The 19,409-nt window shown below is 39.5% G+C and overlaps 1 protein-coding gene across 1 annotated transcript in view; it reads right to left on the reverse strand.

Moving 5' to 3' along the window:
- col22a1 (collagen, type XXII, alpha 1) overlaps positions 1-19,084 on the reverse strand; it is a 70,904-nt gene extending 51,820 nt beyond the window's left edge. Inside the window, exons 1-4 of the mRNA XM_072447753.1 lie at positions 18,700-19,084; positions 16,281-16,430; positions 14,118-14,684; positions 6,835-6,915 (exon numbers count right to left, since the gene is read on the reverse strand). Of these exons, the coding sequence (XP_072303854.1) occupies positions 6,835-6,915; positions 14,118-14,684; positions 16,281-16,371 (739 nt within the window). The 5' untranslated portion in view covers positions 16,372-16,430; positions 18,700-19,084. The remainder of the gene's footprint in view (positions 1-6,834; positions 6,916-14,117; positions 14,685-16,280; positions 16,431-18,699) is intronic.
- Between the last annotated feature and the right edge of the window lie 325 nt (positions 19,085-19,409).

Raw genomic sequence — 19,409 nt, forward strand, 5'->3', positions numbered from 1 at the left:
CTTCACGTTTAAAGGCAAAGTAAATGTAAGTGTTCCGATGTGGCCAACAGGTGGTGCTGTGTGGCTCTAGATCTTGTTGCATTTGAATTCCTTTCATTTGAAAACCCTTCATGTAGAGTGAAAATGGAATGTTTTACTGGAATAATTATCTGCTGAAGCATTTAGTAAGTGAGTAAAGCTCACCAGTGACCAATAACCATTAAGGCCGTTAGCTTGTGTTGGCTCATGCATGTTTAGTAATCATGTTCCTCCTAATTCTTCTCATTATTCTCAATGAAAATCAAACAATGGCCATTCTACTGCGACTATTTGTATCCCTTTTCAATAATCTGACTTGAATTAACTGGAACTAGAGGTAATGTTTGTCTTTAACATTAAAGATAAAGGATCATTGAGGATTGCTTTTCATTCTAAATGTGCCCCTCTGGACTAAAGCATACAGAAAGCCCGAAATGCCCTAGAGCGGTGACTCCTGCTGACCGTAATGTTGATCACAATGTTTGCATCATGCACAGTCGCTCGCTGCAGCGTTATGTGGCTGTTCAGGGCCATCTTAGCTCAGAGCTGTAATTTGGACTGGCAGTGGATAGCGTATAATCAAGCTAAAAAAGTTATTTTGGAACAGCCAGAAAACATCCAATATGGTGATGTGCGGAGAAAGCCAGATGAGTTCACAGACTGGGAAAAGACACACAGCATTCTTCTGATCCGAGCAGATGGCACAGCCCGAGCGCTGCAGATACGATTCATACCCGAGCGGGCACTGTCGGCGTACCCCGAGGGTCAGAGCAAACAGCCACGGTAAATACTCAGTCCGACTCAAACCACAGCTCTCCTGGTTGTCCCAATCATTGCCAAATAGACTTGACATTTCCAAATGAGAATTCCTCTCTCTGCAACAGAATAGAGAGCATCTGTTGTGCTGTTCGAAGTGTGAGCCGCAGGAGCTTTAGCCCTGATCCAACTGCTCACTGTAGTTCATGTACTGTACCAAAGGAGCTCGGAAATACACAAGACGCATTTCAATGAGATGAGATGGGCAAAAGTACTCGCACTTAATTGTTTTCCGACGATTTTAGCGCAGGGCAGTATTTACGATGTGATTTGTGTATTTGTATTGTTGTTTTCTATGTGCCATGCTCGTCCCTCCTTATTGTGTACTGTATGATCAGCAAGTAACAAAGGACAACCAAATACTGTACATTTGAAAGTATAAGCTAGTGATGTTTTTGGTTTTGTGTTGTTTAATGGTAAAACAAGGATATGTATTTGGTTGTGGAAGTCAATAGTGGTCAGTTTGTCCCAGGGCAGATGTGGCGATATTTATTGGAAATTAGCCGACGATGAATGTATATTATTATAGAGGTTAAACAAATGATCTGTTCTGTCATTGTTTCAGTCGCATTCTACAGGTCACAACTGAGTCTTGTCTAGAGGCTTTGGACCTCAGACCAGTGCGTTCCGCTAAATCAGCAACACTTAGAATAACTCAAACCGGCTCATTTATTATTTCTATTCTGCCGAGAAACGCAATCCTGAAGGAAGACTTTCATTTGAAGAGATTTTTCTTCTTACCAATCCACAAACTAGAAGTACACTCAGCAAAGCACACATGTGGGCCCTGTAATTCAGTCAAACATGGCCATAATGTCAGAAATAACCCGCTGTTGGATCCACCCCTTTTGAAAATCAACTCTTAAATTGATGGTTTGTGCTTTGACAGATAGTAATGAAGGCCTTTAGGTAGCGGCGAGTTTAATAGAAACACCTGTTCTTCCATTACTATGACTAAAGGAAATAGAAATGGCCTGAACACAACAGATGGAGAATGAAACCAGGGAGAAAATACAAGGATTTTCTGTTCTTGATGGAAAATACTTGTATTACTTGTATTTGTGAAGTAGCTTTTAAAACCTTACAATACTAAAATAACACAGCAGTATTCTGTAATTGTTCATTCTTACCCAAAACACTTATTCCGTCTGGTTATTTCTGTTACACACAGTGGCAAAAGTGCAAAATGAAATGTCATTGGCTCGCACTGATTTATTCAAAGTTTGTTTTAATGTCTTTTGGAGCTGAGGGGAAAGCATAACCACATAATTAGTACTTGGTCGGCGGCGGCGATGTGATAATGCGACTCGACAGTGGGAACTGATGCTGTCAACTCTAAAACAAGTCTTCCACTGAAGGCTGCCAGATTCCCATGACCGGCTGGGATCAGATCAGCTTCAAGTGTCACCTTTTTGAGTCGACACAGGGTCGTCGTGGTCTGCAAAAACACTTCACGACCAAAAAGCCACGATATGAAGCTTGGTATCAATCAAATCTAACTACTATTAATGAGTGTCAATCACGTTGCTTCTTCCTGGACGCCATTTGGAAGACTTTTGACCATTTAAAAGATAGAACTCTAATCTAAACTCTCATGTAACTCATTTAACTCTCATTTAGACCATAGTATTGAGTAGGAAACGGGACAAAATCGTGTGCAACAAAATCACACAAGATAAAATTGTCACAAGATTGGGCACAGAGAGATTTGTTTTTACATTTGGCTGGGGACAATATAAATGTGTTGTAAAAGTATTGGTGAGTTGTGGGACTCCCTAAATCAGGCATGTCCCAAGCAGACCATTTCTTTCCCTCAAATGACCAAAAGTTTGCAAATTGTAAAACTCAGACATACATTAGTTCTGAGGTTCTAAGCCCAATTAAAGGTCTGGTGGCTCAATTTGAATTATTCCCTGTATTGACCACCAGTTTATGGCCCTTGAGAGGCCCTCCGCTTCGTCTGTGTCAAAATACGCGGCCCTTGATTAGAAAAGTTATGGTTTGACGAGTGGTCAAGGCGGCAGCACATATGCTCCATGTGCAGCCGGCCTGACAATTTACTGCATGTCAAAGCCCAAACCTTGACCAAATGAACAGTTCCTAAACCATAATCCTACCTCTAGAACCCTGAATATGATATAAATCTGCAATAATTGTGAACTTTGCGCAATTCATTTAGCATAAATTATGTCAAAATCAAGGTGTTTTCCCCCTGTAAAGTTTAGAATATTTGGGGGGAAATGGTTAACTGGGGATGGCTATACACCTACTTTTTTAGCTTGTTTTTTTCCATATAATGTGTTGTATAAACGTGCCTTGTATTTGATATTGTTAGTTTTATTAGCGGAAATGAGCCTGCTGGTCCTCCCCCTGATGTTTTGGTTCTGGTGGTTCTCTGTGGTAACCCAAAAGTATGTACGTTACATTAGCTGCACACGGTCTATTTCCTTTTGGAGAGAGTGCAATGGTCAGTCTGCTTTTCTTTTTAAACCAGATGTACAAAAATACCACATATATTATATTAAGCGTGACATGTGAATGAACCACTTGGCTCTAATATTAGATTTGTTTTAAAAGCAGTTGGAAAGTGAGGCAGCCGTAGCTACTCAGTGTGAAGTTCCCACGGTGTCGACAAATAATGTGTTATTTAGTGGTGTTTATTTGGTATAAATCAGGATAATTCTCTGACTTTACAAATTCAGTTTACATTTAGTTGCATTAATTGAACCTTGAGCTTGACTTTTTTTGTTTCTTGCAACAATCATAAATATTATCTCGACTGGATTGAGTAATAGAAAGTCATGAGTTTCAGTTTGCTTACGTTTTTGAGGACTTTTCATCATTCAAAGATATAATATTTTGTTTTGGATGGTTATTGCTATTCAATGGTAATTTCTCATCAAACTTTTACCCATCCATCCATCCATCCATCTTCTGCCGCTTTATCCGGGGCCGGGTCGCGGGGGCAGCAGTCTGAGCAGGGACTCCCAGACCTCCTTCTCCCCAGACACTTCCTCTAACTCCTCTGGGGGGATCCCGAGGCGTTCCCAGGCCAGCTGAGAGATATAGTCTCTCCAGCGTGTCCTGGGTCTTCCCCGGGGCCTCTTCCCGGTGGGACATGCCTGAAACACCTCCCGAGGGAGGCGCCCAGTGTCAAAATACTTTTACCCATTAAAATAAAGCACTTATTTGTACCGTTATATTCCGGTCTGAAGAGGAATACTTTACAGCTTACTTTAAAGTATTTTATAGTATTGATATTGCAATATTTGTTGATGCAATAATCAAACTAAATACATCGTAATAACACCAAGGTCCTCCATCTGACAGGGATTTGTTTTTTCACTTAAAGTACATGTTTGTCCCCAGTATGAAATGTGATGTAAGAATTGCTGCTTTTCAAGGTGTTTTCGCAAAAAATAAACCTGAAATGTAATAATGGCAAGATAAATATGTTTCATTTCATACTGTGGACACGTTCCATGATCTCCATGGAGACAAGCCTGTGGCGGACCTGTCAACAGAAAAGTTATAGTGCAATACACTTTTTTCAGGTTCAAAAGTAGATTTTACATTTTGTTCATTGTAAACTGTAATATTGATCTAAAAACTCTTTAGAAATAAAGAACAGGTGCATTGACTTCCTGTTCAAAACTGTAGAACTGATAAGCCCCGCCTCTTCACACTGACATAGCAAGCGACAGCCCAGAGTTTTCTGAGCACCGGAGCCTCAGTTACAGGACTGAACATGCATGAATCAAACTAAATACAATTTCGAGGAAAGAAATGATGAGGAAACACATCATTTTCCCCCTTTTGACTAACATCTTGAACATCTTCATTTCCTGAGTCATGTCTGTTGTGTTCTTGGTTTACTTCTTGAGCTTTCTTCACTTGGTGTCACATCTTTGCCAAAAGGTTCATATCTGGATCATTGCCTTGCGTTCCTGGTTTAGAGGTAAATGGAGATACTCAGCAATGATTTTACAAAATTATTGCTGAGTATCTCCATTTACCTCTAAATCATTGAAAGTCAAAATATTTACAACAGACACAAATATTACAACAGAGTATATACATCTGTTTTTTTGTCTCAAAGTAATGGATGTGGGTGGGAGACCCAGACAGGAACTCACAATCCCAGAAGACACACTTAGAACAACATCCGAAACTTTCTGGATAAATCTCTTTGGAGAAAGCTTTAACACAGCAGCGTGGAATGCAGCCAGGAGGACACCATGTGATGGACAGTGTGTTGAAATGCTAAGAGACAAGAACAGCCTCTGATTTGAACATCACAGAAGCTGTTTAAAGAACATATCTATTTCTTCAGGTTTTCATGTCATGGTGCATTGCTGAACAAAACAATCACATATTAAAAGATTTTAACTTTAACCATGTTATAACATTGTTCCCTCCCTAGAGTCGTAATTAGCTTCATTCACGCTTGTTCAGGGGTCTCCAACCTTTTTCTACCAGAGAGTTACTTTTATCAAATAAAGCTGTTGCGATATATTTTGGATTAGAGCTAATCTCGGACAGGGTTCAATTAGATCCATTTAAAACATTTACTATTATCAATGTATTAATGCACAGTTTAGCCTATAAAGTATACATGTAAAATAGTAATAGGCCTGTGACGAATCAAATTTGAATTATTCAGCATAATATATGATTCTGAATGCATTGGGGAACTTCTGGGAAGGGAGTGGAGAGCAACTGGTAGATCCCAAGCTCCAGGTGGGAGATTCCTGCACCAGTTTAATTATGTATAGTAAGTCCCCTCCCTCTGAGCCTCAGAAAACATTTAGCTCCAAATTTCTGAGACTCGTTCTGAGCATTTTGCGGTCCAATCTGTGTTGTAAAAAGCATTTTAAAAGGCTAATAATACATATAATGCATAATTTAAAGGAGACATGTGAAATTGACTGTTTTGAATTTATAACTCATAGGTTTTAACTGTTATAGTCACTTTGTCATCATCTAATTGTCTCTTTTTCCACAGTGACTGTCCAAAGCCCTTGGTCCTACCACATGATGAGGAAGTGCTCAGCGAGTCCTTTCACCAGACGTGCTCGAATCATTTAAGCAATCAAATAGCTCTTATTTCATGCAGCCAAACCAACAACAATGCTCACAGCTCTGGTTTTTACCTCTTTGTGAAACTGCTTCACTCCTGTGTGATGGGGTTATAACCTCTGCTGGCAACAGTGGCCCATTTCTATGCTCAAAAAGCTGAGGTAGATAGTTTAAGAGATGAATGTTGCATAAGACCTTAATGAGTATTAATCAGCTCATGTAATTGAATTTGAAAGCCATAATCTCAGATGGTGGAAACTCTATGGGAGATTTACTGGTTAGAAAGAAATATCCAAAATTGAAATCTGAAAATGTTAAATCTTCTAGTTATTTGTTTGAGATTGGCTCCACAAACTTGAAATATTAATCTTATGGTTTAAAGTCCTTTTCATTGACAACGATAATTCCTTTGGAGTTGAATAATGACACCACCAAAGCTATTGTGAAAACATAATGTCCCTTTTGTGTATTTATGCTGAAAAAGAAGACATTAATTACAGAGATATGAACCATAAACCACGCCAACAAATCTGCAATCTGATAGTTAAACAGTGAAATCCATCATAGAATTCTGACTTGCTCCAGCTCCATTTTAAACTATATGTATTCTACTATTCTGCAATGAACAACAGCCCATTTAAACAACATTTTATTTCCCAAGATCCAATCCGAGCTGCTTTCCAATACTTTCCAAGTTTCAGAGGGAAACAACAATGGCATCTTCCTAGTATGAGACCATTTTCAAACACACAAACGTTCATTCCACATCACAAACAAATGGGGTAAAACTATCGACGCATCTATGGTTGAAATAGCTTGCATCATCCATCTTCATTGTCAAATATAGTTGGCCGTCTGCGGTTTGCGAGCGTTGCCAGTTCTGTGTGTTTTCTCGTAGCGAAGCAGCAGTTTTACACGTACCTGGAACCTCGTCAAGACCGTAACTGGTGCTGTTGGGCTTGAAGCGATCTGGTTGAACTTTCATGTTTGGACACAGCACATCTGAGGAGAGAAGACAATGGTGGAGTAAGGCACCATGCCACCGACACAATACACACTATACACACAATACACACAGTACACACTATACACACAATACACACAGTACACACTATACACACTATACACACTATACACACAGTACACACTATACACACAATACACACAGTACACACTATACACACTATACACACTATACACACAGTACACACTATACACACAATACACACAGTACACACTATACACACAATACACACAGTACACACTATACACACTATACACACTATACACACAGTACACACTATACACACAATACACACAGTACACACTATACACACAATACACACAGTACACACTATACACACTATACACACTATACACACTATACACACTATACACACAGTACACACTATACACACTATACACACAATACACACAGTACACACTATACACACAATACACACAGTACACACTATACACACTATACACACTATACACACTATACACACAGTACACACAATACACACTATACACACTATACACACAGTACACACTATACACACTATACACACTATACACACAGTACACACTATACACACTATACACACTATACACACTATACACACGATACACACTGTACACACTATACACACCATACACACAGTACACACTATACACACTATACACACAGTACACACTATACACACGATACACACAGTACACACTATACACACAATACACACTATACACACTGTACACACAGTACACACGATACACACTATACACACTATACACACCATACACACAGTACACACTATACACACTATACACACAGTACACACTATACACACGATACACACTATACACACTATATACACTATACACACAGTACACACTATACACACTATACACACTATATACACTATACACACAGTACACACTATACACACTATACACATGTGAATCTGAGCAAAATGGGACAATGTTGTGATAACAAACCGTTTCTCATATGATTACTGTCTTAAACATGTTTTAATTCTCAACGTTCCATTTTGAATGACGCTATCAGATGAGATTTTAGATGGTTACTCATCAAAACAATCACAAAACGTACACATTTCTATAGTTTTAGCAAAAAACTTCATACCAACTACTCAATTGCACAAATATCAATGATATTTGTTCATTAATAATTATAGCAACATGAATTTACAAGCCGGTCATGACCAATACTATTTATTGACTTAAATGAATAATACCTTTTGCACTAATCGTAGCTGTAGATAGTAATGAGTAAATTCTGTGACTAATTATAGATACTAAAACACCCTTAAGTGTTTCATTCTTCTATTAATTTATCACAGTTCTTCTATCTAATTGTTTTTTATTATTATTCTTAATAATAGAAGTAGTAGTAGTACTCTAAATATTATTTAGAAAAGGGTTGAGTGGGATTTTCTGGCTTTTTATTTATTTTTAATGATTGATTGATTTATTTAGCTCTAAAAAAAAAAGTACAATTTATTGTAGGGGTCCTGACCTTTTTGTTTGAGGGCCACATATTTAAACAGACAGACCGGGCGAATCATTCAAAAAACCTGCATTTATCAGATGTTTTAAAGTTACAGTCTCAACCATAATCTCAGAACAACAGGTTTGTTTTACACTTGAACAATGGTTACTCAGGTTATTATGGTATAAAGGATATAAACTTTGAAGGGGAAACAAGGATAATATGGGCCAATTCACTGGAGAAAAAATGGTCTGGGGTTTATCCATGCTTAGGGGGATTACACTGACTTACATTCATTTCCTGGAGACTGATCCAAACCTTAACCATAGTCACGATGGCCTAACATTAAAGTGGATGATTCTTTGACCTAACACGCAGTTAAGTTACACATATTTTAATTTTAGCTAAAAATTAGACACATTTTATCCCAGAATAGCAATTTCTTTAGCTCTATTATTGTACTTCTTGTTTGTAATTGATGACATCATACTAGGAAATTACCCAGCATCCACGCGGCCAAAACTCTATTTCACAATAAATAAACAATAAAAAGATAAGAGAGTACCTTTATTTAGTTGAATAAATGTTTAGAGGGTCAAAACTGAGCCACTATCAAACTTGCTATAGAGAATACAAAAAAAAATGATTTGAATGTATAAATTCTATAATGCGACAGTGGGTTTGTTGAAAGCGAATGAAAAGGGTGTGAGACTGTAGGAGGACGTGGCAGAGCTTGAGCCCGAGCTGTGTGGGCAAATGAGGTGCTGACTGTCCGTGTGTGGCAGTAGTAACAGTCTAATATTTCACACACACATATTTTAGTCCCCGTGATGACAGTGAGAAAGCCAACACCTCCAGTCTAGGTTTGTATCTGCTGCAGAACTTGTATTTTCTATTTTTCCTAACAGAATGTAGCTTTTCTGTAAACATTAGGATTGGACGAGGAGAGTTTAGAAGATACCGAACACATTCTTATGCTTGTGTTTTAGATAAACTGTTTTGCTGCTGCAGTAATCATAAATAAAAATAGGATAGATGAGGTTAGAACATTGTTTATGGGTAACCTCTTTAGCCACAGTGACATCAGTCAACGCTTAAGCCCCAATTTTGGTCGTTGCCATCTCGACTGGTTTTTAACCGTAAGGGAAAACATGAAAGTCCATATGACAGGTTCTCTTGTTTTTCTAACTGTGATTTAGTTTGGTAGGATAGAACCTGTGGTAAATATTTATTATTGTTTTACATCCGTTAAGTTGCAGTTTGTGAAGAATTTTTAAACCATGAAAGTTTAAAATGACAGGAAATAGAGCCGAGTTCTAAAACGGAATCGCTCTGTGATGTCATCAAATGCTGACGTGACGTTGGAAATACAAAGATAATTTACACTTTTCAGACAGTCTGAACAATAATCCAACAAATTAAAGGTGTTATATGGTATTATTGTTTGTCAAATCATACCTATTGTATACTTTATATGGATTTTGGCTGTTGTTTACAGTGTGGTTGCTAGGTGACAGTTGTGGAATTACCCATGTCATATTTGCTGCCCATGTCCAAAAAGGAAGTACAATTATAAACGTTACAAAAATGTTCAAACTGGGGACAAGTAGGCAAAAATATTTAGTAAATACAAATGTGTTCACTATGTTTTAGTGAAATGTGTAGTCTAACCTGTCATATTGACTAGTAAGTAATTTATCCTTGTCATTTGAGTTATGTTCAATATTTGCGTCAATCATGCTAGTCGTTAGCTTGACTGTATTTACATTATGTAGCTAGCCAGAAATGATAAAAAATATTATCTGTCTGTTTTAGTTCCCCGGTCATATAAGCTAAATAGAGTTTGCTGAGAAGGTTTCATGATGGGTTTTTTAGACACATTTTGTAGCTGACGTAGTCACCAAGCAGATGAAATATTACAGCAAAGTCAGTTGGCCTTGATGCTTCTTTGCACTGATCGGTTTGTTTTTTTTTAGTTTTTAAATTATGTATTTTCATACTTTTTGGACTATAAGTCACTATTTTTTTCCACTCTTTGAACCCTGTGGCTCATAAAACTGTGCGGTATTTACTTAAAATAAACATGTTTAATAAGGGAACAATATTGATAGCATATTAGAAGTAGTTTGTCCTTAGTGAGAGTCCAACCTTGTATACGCTGATTTAAATTTGACACAAATTCAAGACTCAAATCGGTTTGAATATTTCTGAGTGTTCCTCTATAGGGGACGATAATGACATGGCAATTCATCAGGAGAAATTTGCTTTTTAACAGTTCTTTTTATAGACAATACACTCGATATCCAAACAACAATTGCAATATTATAAATGTTTCTATATATGTCCCACCTCATCCTCTTAAATCATGTCCTGCCTGGATCCCCTGACCACTGAATGTCCCCCGTGACTTTGCAGAAGGGATAAAATGCAGCAAGGTCAAACTGTCTGCTTTAACTTTGGACAGATGTAGTCCTATGAGGTCTGCCATTAAACTGAAAATGACATGTGCACAAACCATTTAACCTGCTGGAGCTGTAAAGCTGCGCTACATTTAAATGTTTGTCTGGGTCCTCAACTGTTACCTGTAAACCTTGTGCAAAGTGATAATAGAAGCTCCCAGTCTGATTGCTTGGCTTGTGTTGTTTATAAAATGAGCCACTTTACCTTAAATTGCTATTCAGTATGTGAAGGCGAGTGCGTCATTCTTTTTAAAGGCTGTAACCCTAAGGACTTGCTTGCATGCTGCATAGCCATACTCCCTGCACTTGTGGCCCTCAAGCTATAATTTAGGAATCCAGCTGGGAGTTAAAAAGGGACCAATGTAAAAAGGCTGCATACGGAAAGATGTATCTCACTTGGATTATCAAAATAACACTTGTGCCTTACAATTAGACAAGGAGATTTCCTCTCTTAACTTTAAAGTTTAAACTCAAAAGAGCTGAGAGAGGTCAGTAACATTCCTGGTCACAGCAGGTCAAGTGTGCAATGTCCAGAACAGGCAAGACCACACATGATCTAATACGGAGCTAAATAAATAACCAGTTACTTTAAGCTATTTTAACCTTGCAGATTAAAAGGTGAAAAGTTCCAACATGGACATTGGGACGGCTGCTTCAGACCCACTCGTAACATTAGAGCTGTAATTTTCTGGGTGAAAATAACTTGCGTAGCTATGTGAGCCAGTTCCACTGACCACTTATATACTTAGAGATTACACAAGGGAACTCTTAAACGTTCTAGTGTTATATTTTTGATACAATAAGGGTAAAAAAAAGTATGAGGGAAAATGATCAGTGTTGGAATAAAATGTGTTTCGTAACAGAATACCTGCATTAAAAAGGTTTTCCATTGCACACTACTGTATTCTGAAGACACTTTGAGTTTTATTGCAGTATAGCGTAAAATAACTCCCACAACATAGGATTAAAACTACTCTTTGTTTGTTCAATTATCTATCACTAATCAGAGAAGAAGAAATGACATGTGCATTAACCCCTTAAGCAGTGTTTTCTATTTTTATCACTAATACATAATGTATGTATGCAAAATCTGTGTGAAATATACTATTAAAGATCTCACATCTATCCCATCTATCTATAACTCTGTAAGGAATATTTTTATTTGCTTAAAACCTACTTGAACTCAAAAGCTTTAGGCAGAAATGAAAGTCACCGTAAAGGAATAAAGGCTGGAAATTCAGCTGGTGTCAAACCATAAAGAAAAGATCAACTTTTCAGTTCAGTTAAAAAATGGGCAGTGAGTGCAGTACTTTTAATTTTGTTCTTGGTTATTTTCTGTCTGACATAATAAAATAAATATCTATGCTTATCTACTATAGCTGTTAACCACTTATCCATTTGTTGCTAACAAATTAAACCATGTCTGCAGAAGAAACTAAATGAATGTAAGTTTATTTAAAATATGTTTCCTAAGATTATAAGATTTCTTTCCTCGTGTAAGCAATGCAATAACCTGCTGTGTCATAGAGAGGTTAAAGCAGCCTTCACATCCACGACACTCTCAAACATGATTGTTTAGTGTCTGGTTTAAAAGATTGACAGTTTTGCATCTTCTGTGTACTCTAAACCGTGCAATCATGTCATTTCAGTATTTACAGTTTGCGGTAAGGAATCGTGGCATCTTTTCCTTTCTTGTTGGCTAATTTTAGGTCGGAATTTCAAGCGCTCGAGCCCAAAGCATCCATCATCTCTGTGAAGCCACTCTCATTCTTATTCCACACTGCTACTGAACAAACTACAGCAGTCTGTGAGTCACGCTTTGCTGCTGTAAATGCATTTAGCTACTGTTGGTCCTAGACTTACGTTCTATTGAAAGCAATTGTTAGCGGAAAAAAACGTTGAGGTTGATTCAGAGCGGCTTCCCAGTATTAAACACCTCTCCATCGGAGCGGCAGCTTTAAGGCAGCCTCACCACAGAAATGTCATGGTTAGAATGCTGTCATTTACGAGCGACTCTCTGCATCCCCCCCCCCTTTATACTCCGTCAAACCATCAAAGGGAAGTCGCCACAGCCTCTGCGCAAGTGCAGGCCTCTCTGCGGTCGGGGCGGGGTTTGGTGGTCAGGGTCTTTCCTCAACGTGTGGTTAAAGGTTAAAATAAGAGTCTTTAGTTTATTAAATGCAGGTTTTAAAAAAGCTAAAAATGCCCCTGTGCGTGATTTCTCCTGTTTCCTTACAGTGGAATTCGAATTTATGCTTTGTACCAAGGATTTAGTATTAAACTATAAAATGAGTCGATATTTTCTTTACAGTAAATTGTTCTATAATGGCTTTGTGATAGAAACAGGTCCATTGACTTCCTGTTTGGAACTGCAGAACTGCATAAGCTCCACCTCTTTATAGTGACATATCACTGTAACAAGCAGAAGATTGTCACTTATGTGTTTTTATTTTTGAAAGGTTGCTACATGACATTTTAGAACGCTAACGTTAGAATGTGTCATTCAGTCTTCATTTTTCATATGATCACAAAGGGATGTGGGCGGGGATAGGGGGTAGGTGAAAACAGGAATTTTCAACATAGGATTACTAAAAAATGCATGAATAAATCAAAATACAACATTCTGTGAACAGATGATGAGAAAACATCTTTCTAACCAGGTTAAATGACTCAATAAACTTGATTTTTTTTATTATATGTTAATCATTTAGCTGCACCACTTTCAGGCAGTACATACAGTTAAGTTGCCGCTGCGGAAATTTCAGCTGAAGCGTCAGGTAAGGTATTATTTGTCCACATTGGGAAATCTTTCCTTTACATTTGACTCATGTTTCAATGCTGCTGGAGCAACAGGTCAGGCCTTGTGTCAGACACGTTACTACAACATCTGAAGAAGGCTACTGGACAAAACTAAACAAATACTCCTTTCTGACAAAAAATGAATTGTTTCGACCGAATAACCCTTGACAAAAGAACATATTGCCCTGACTTATATCTAATAGCTGTTTTGAAATGCATAGAATTCTTGTATTCGTGTAACAGTTCATATTTCAGGCCGGGTTTACACTATGACCTTGGAACCAAATGCTAAATGGAAGAAAATAAAAACTCCAAACTGTGAGTGGAAAGTGCGAGCCCAGCATGCTTTATAACAGGATGCAGCCCGTGCACCTATGAAATATAAATCTACATGTAGAACTATTTCTCTACAGCAAGAGAAAAATACAACTTACTTTCGCACAGCCTCTTCCTCAGCCTGCCCCTGATCTTGTCGATGGCGTTGAAGTCAGTCACATGGAAAACGTGTGCATTTTTGGGCTCAGCTGCGATCTCCTCCAGCTCCTCTTTAAGCGCTTCCCCGATGCCCACGGCGAACATCCTGATTCCAGCTCTCAACGCTGCCTTGGAGGGCTCCAGAACATAATCCTGGCTCCGGCCATCTGTGAGAAGGATGGCGACTTTCTGGATGCCGCGGGCTTTGGGTCGGGCTCCATTTCGCTCGGTGAAAATGTTTGTGGTGGTGTAGCTTATAGCGTCCCCTGTCATTGTATTCCCCCCCAGGTAACGTATGTTCCGGGAGGCCCTTTTCACCTCCTCCAGGCTCCTGTATCTGCCCAGGTTAAACTCTACGGTCGGCCGGTCACTATAACGTACTACGGCCACACGGGTTTTATCTGGTCCCACATCGAAAGACTCCACCAGGTTGGCCACCCACTGCCGGATCTTTTCAAAGTTCTCCTTTCCCACACTGGATGAGGTGTCCAGGATGAACGCCAAGTCATAGTGAACGTTTTTACAACCTGGGAAAGAAAAGAGATTTAATTAAGGTTATAAGGTTTCAGAGAGTTGGTTAAGAATTCCTCCTAAAAAGGATTTTCCTAAAAACACTTCATTACTACTACTTGTTTTAGTCCACTTGGAATGACAAGGGCCATGTAACAGATAAATACATACACAGGCTATGTGTGTATTTATTTCCATTTACCAGTTTCTGATCACAAAGTATAGGGCTCTAGTTTTGTGCAGTAGTTCCCAAAGAGAGAGGCACAACAGGGGGCCCCCCTAAGGCCCCCCAAAGGCTTTTCGCACAACAAGTACAAAACATTGAGTTTGAAATCAAATTTGTTTAAACTACTGGACTATTTTGACTGGCTATAAACCCTACTGGCATTATTACTTTAAAAGGTTGAATTATAAGGGGGATCTTCATATGAAAAAGGTTGGCAGCAGGAATATAAAGTTTGAGAATGGCTGATTGAGTGTTTCAGCAGACAGCTTTATAGGGAAACATAAAAAGCTAAACGGCTGTGAACGAAACAGAACTTCTCACACCTGTTCCAGTTGGCAGAGCCATCTTAAGGTATCAGTGGGCCCCGGGGCCGAGAGATCCTGGAGGGCTTAATAAATGAATATTGAAACGTCTTTACTAATCCTGACATGAGACGATTGTCATATGATATTGCAGCTGAAATTACAACAAAATGTTAAAAGTTGGGTATTGATTAAATGTTTTTAAATTGAAGTGTAAATAATTAAAGATAACTATGGTGTGAAGTCACTAAAAAATATTGAGAAAAGCGGCTTGGTGATTGGCCCTATCATTCTGTGGGCCCCCAGGGAGCAAGATGGCCGCCATCTAAAGTCAATGGCAACGCTCATTAGCAGTGTTGCCAGTTGTGGTTAGCCTTTAGCAGCTACGTTCAGGGTGCATGCGCATTAGTGCTCTCCGTCCACACGAGCCCGTGCAGGAAGCGCTGACCAATCAGAGTGCACTCACACCAGCAGGGACATGGGCGACTTGAAAGAGCCGCTCACAGCGGTGCGATCCAGGTGACCGGAGAGCTGTAGAGTTGAACTGAAGTCAACTTTATGCAAATTCAAAGCACAGCCACTCAGTGAACGCCTTTGGAAAGACACACTGCTGAGGCACTAAATGTGCTCCTAATCACCCCCTCACTTTGATAACTTCTGTAGAGAACTAGAGACAACACAAGAGCGAACAGAGCTAACAAAGGCAGGTTTGTTGTTGCTGGTGTGAATGTGCTGTGGAGCTGCTAGAGTGGAGCAGAGTGAGTGAAAACTAAAGATTCAAAAGCTGAAGTATTTAGAACCAGGAAAAAAGTTAATGACCTGAAAAAACTTTTGTGAAATGCCCTGTCAGCCGTTCACCAGCAGTTATTGCGCTTTATGGGAAAAATGCTTTTTGCAGTACAATGGACTGGCCACTGGGGCCGGTTTACGGCAGGTTGAAGCTAACAAAACCCTATCGAGTTTATAGAATCGATCCGTAGACATGGAAACCGCGCGCGCAGCAACAGGAGCGTCTGATCCTTGCTGTAACTCCACGCCTGCAAACTCCACTTATTAATATACAGATGTTGTATAAATGCTCTTACCTGCTCTCTGTGCTTGTACCGTCTCACCGGACAGGGTCAAGGCCAGGACAACCAAAACCAGGCTGATCCTGAGTCCCAGTCGTAATTCCATCGCGGCCTTGGTTTCAGGTCTGCTTTGTTTAGCCTATTACAAGCATCAAGCTGTCCCGTCTGTGGAAAGGTCAGTGGAAACGTCAACAATCCATGCCCTGAATGGACAGAACAGGCATTTTGGACAGCTGTACAAAACAAGATCTTAACTAAGCTGCCATGTGGTGGTATAGGGCAAATGTCAACTTTTACTTTGTTGCTTCGAGACTTGAAAGTAGAAGTGAGTGAGAGTGTCTGGAGATTAAAAGTAGTAAAATGGCATTTGGGTTTTCCACACGACAGCTGAAGTTGCATCTGACTTGTTAAATATAAAAAGTTTCCTGTGTAGTTTCATTCCCTCTGGTGCACAATGTCTTTTCCACATTTTCTTTGTTTTTGTGGGAAAACTGTTGCATACTCAGGATGTCATAATTGAAACCTTGGTTTAAAATACACAGCTCTGCGCAGAGACAAGCCAATTGTCTCTCCAGAAAACAGCGGTCGCATTGACAATGGCTGCATCCTGCTGCCAAAGTACTTTCTCCACCTCCAGCGCACACAGGGTTTGCTGATGCAGCACCACCTGCTTGTTGCTTCTCCAAGCTCATCTATGAGTCTGGGTGGCATTAAGTGAAAGCTGTCATCTAAACACAAGCCTATTTCTGCTCTCTCTGTACACTGGTGGTTGTGATGCTGTGTGTGGCTGACTGCAGCCATAACATGGCTCATCCTGACTGAAGGCGTTTGGATGCGGGGGGTTAGAGAGGGAGGTAAAGGAAACTCTGAGCCGTGCTACTGCAGGAAAAGCAATAATCACACATTGTTCTCACATGTCATTCTCTTCAATACAGTGCAGGGGGCTTTGCTATTTGGTTTTATGGTTTCTTATAAATTTGTTCCGCAATGGAATCCAGGCTACTACTCCAAGCTACTCCAAAGCTTCTGATGATCAAAAAGTGAAAAACGGTGTTATGAAATACATATAATATGTATAATTTCCAGCAACCTGTTATCGTGAATTGGTGTGAAGAGGAGGGAGAAACATTTTGTAAAGGTTTTATTGCTGTATTTGGTGTTAATGACCAGACTAACTCAGACTTTCTTGGAAATGCTTCCGGACTGTTGAGGCACATTACACCCTAACCCTGACCTGACCCACATCTCCTACTGCACTGTGTGAAATATAGAGACTTCATTATACAGTGTGCATTTCTCTTCCAGGCACAAGTTTCTTTATCTCACTCCTACTGGACTATTTCTGCTCATTGACTGTAAATGAACCGCGTAGGAACACGAGCCCAATGACTTTAATTGCACAAAAAACATGACTAATAGCACAGCCCTATGACAACAGGTTCATTCAGGCTTCATGTCCCCATGAACTCTGATATTACACAATAAGTTTCATAAACAAGAGCATATCCAACTTTAATATTATCTCGTTTATCATGAATAATATAGTGTTGGTAAAGTAATTAAACTACATGAAACATACACTTAAAAATCCCCAAGAGTGTACAATATGCAAACAGTTCTGTATTTTAGGCACTTATGATATCCCTACACTACCTCTGTTTTCTTGTGTCTACATTTTATCTGTTAAATCAGTTTCACTTTCCTCTTCCAGACAGTGAGAGTGTCGTGTGATTTCATTTAGTGACTGGTGAGTTAGGAAAATTAGCTATTTTTCATTACGTTGACTCTAATTGTGGGTTTTAAGCAACACAAATGCATGTATAATGGCATTAAATGTATCTTGCATTTTGTTTTGTTTTTAAAAACATCTTTCAATACAGGCATTCTTATTGTGAGGGGTTTTGCCTCTCCATGGATCAGACTTGTCACTTTTTGTTCCACGTCATACTGTGGAACAACTAGGCAAAACAATCAAGCAGAACCATGACATAGTGCAACAATTTCACTAACAACTCATCTTCATTAGCTGCTTTGCTCATTGGCTTTGCACTCTACACTTTAGGCTTTGTAACGAAAACCAGCCATGTTTTTGCCCAGATTTTTATACTTTTCTGATTTAAACAGTTGCTACAGAACATCTGAGGCAAAGCTATAATCAAGCTGTCTTTTCTCTGTCAGCATCCAGGGCCAAAAATCCCTTACAATCTGCGGGTCTGCATCACCTGGCCTGGTTCCACATCCGGTCTCAATGGTAGACCTGGGACTAAGATGCTGATGTCTCTAACAGAAGCTCCTCGTTTGTCAGAGCCAGAATGTGGAAAACAGAACAAGACAGGACAAATAGTAATAGGCTGCTATTTGTTTCCTAAATGTGCAAATATACATGTTTTATCTTGAGTAGATTAAGTGTGTTTTGTAGATTTGGAATTCTTACCTGATTTCTAAAACCTGGAGGTTGTATTTTCAGCCTCCAGGAGTAATTCCGTCAATCAGCACCTAAGCAGCATTGTTAACACAAAATTACAGTAATCCAGAAGAGATCCAAAATTTAAAAAAAAAACTCCAAAATTGCAGTGAAAATCAAATATAATCCTGTTTTGCAATCCAGTGTTCGGTGTTGATCCTAAAAGTGAGGTGAGCTTCCGAGCCGTGTGGATGTGTGGACGGAGGAGGAGGAACTTTGAACGTTGGGAGAGTGTAGGATTTCACTGGGGGGACGAGGTGACTTCTACTGTTCTGCTGCTGCTCCAAGCCACACAGGCCAATTATAGAGGCAAACTTTCAAGATATTTTTGTCTTTTTTTTCTCCCCCCTCGTCTACTGCTTGTATGACTGCGCCCAGCTGGAAAAGAAAAGGCACGGCTCCCCTGGCAATGCGCCCCAACTCTCCGGGCCCTTGCCACTGGGAGAGCCGCAGAGGAGCCGCCCTGGGGATGGTGTGGTGGGCCGGGCCCGCGCTGCACACAGGCTGCCACACACTACAGGGCAAGGCTATGATTAAGTTGGGGAAATGATTACAGAACGCTTGTGCTCTCTCGCTGGCAGAGATGTGTAACGTTTGGTGTCCTAGCGCTGAGGAACAGAAATGCCCTGTGATCTGCGTTTCCCCCCAAAGTGTTGTTTTGACAGCTTTACAATCATGTC

Source organism: Eucyclogobius newberryi, unplaced genomic scaffold, assembly GCF_026437365.1.
Source record: "Eucyclogobius newberryi isolate DKJ021-1_F unplaced genomic scaffold, fEucNew1.0.hap1 SCAF_16, whole genome shotgun sequence".
Classification (NCBI taxonomy): domain Eukaryota; kingdom Metazoa; phylum Chordata; class Actinopteri; order Gobiiformes; family Gobiidae; genus Eucyclogobius; species Eucyclogobius newberryi.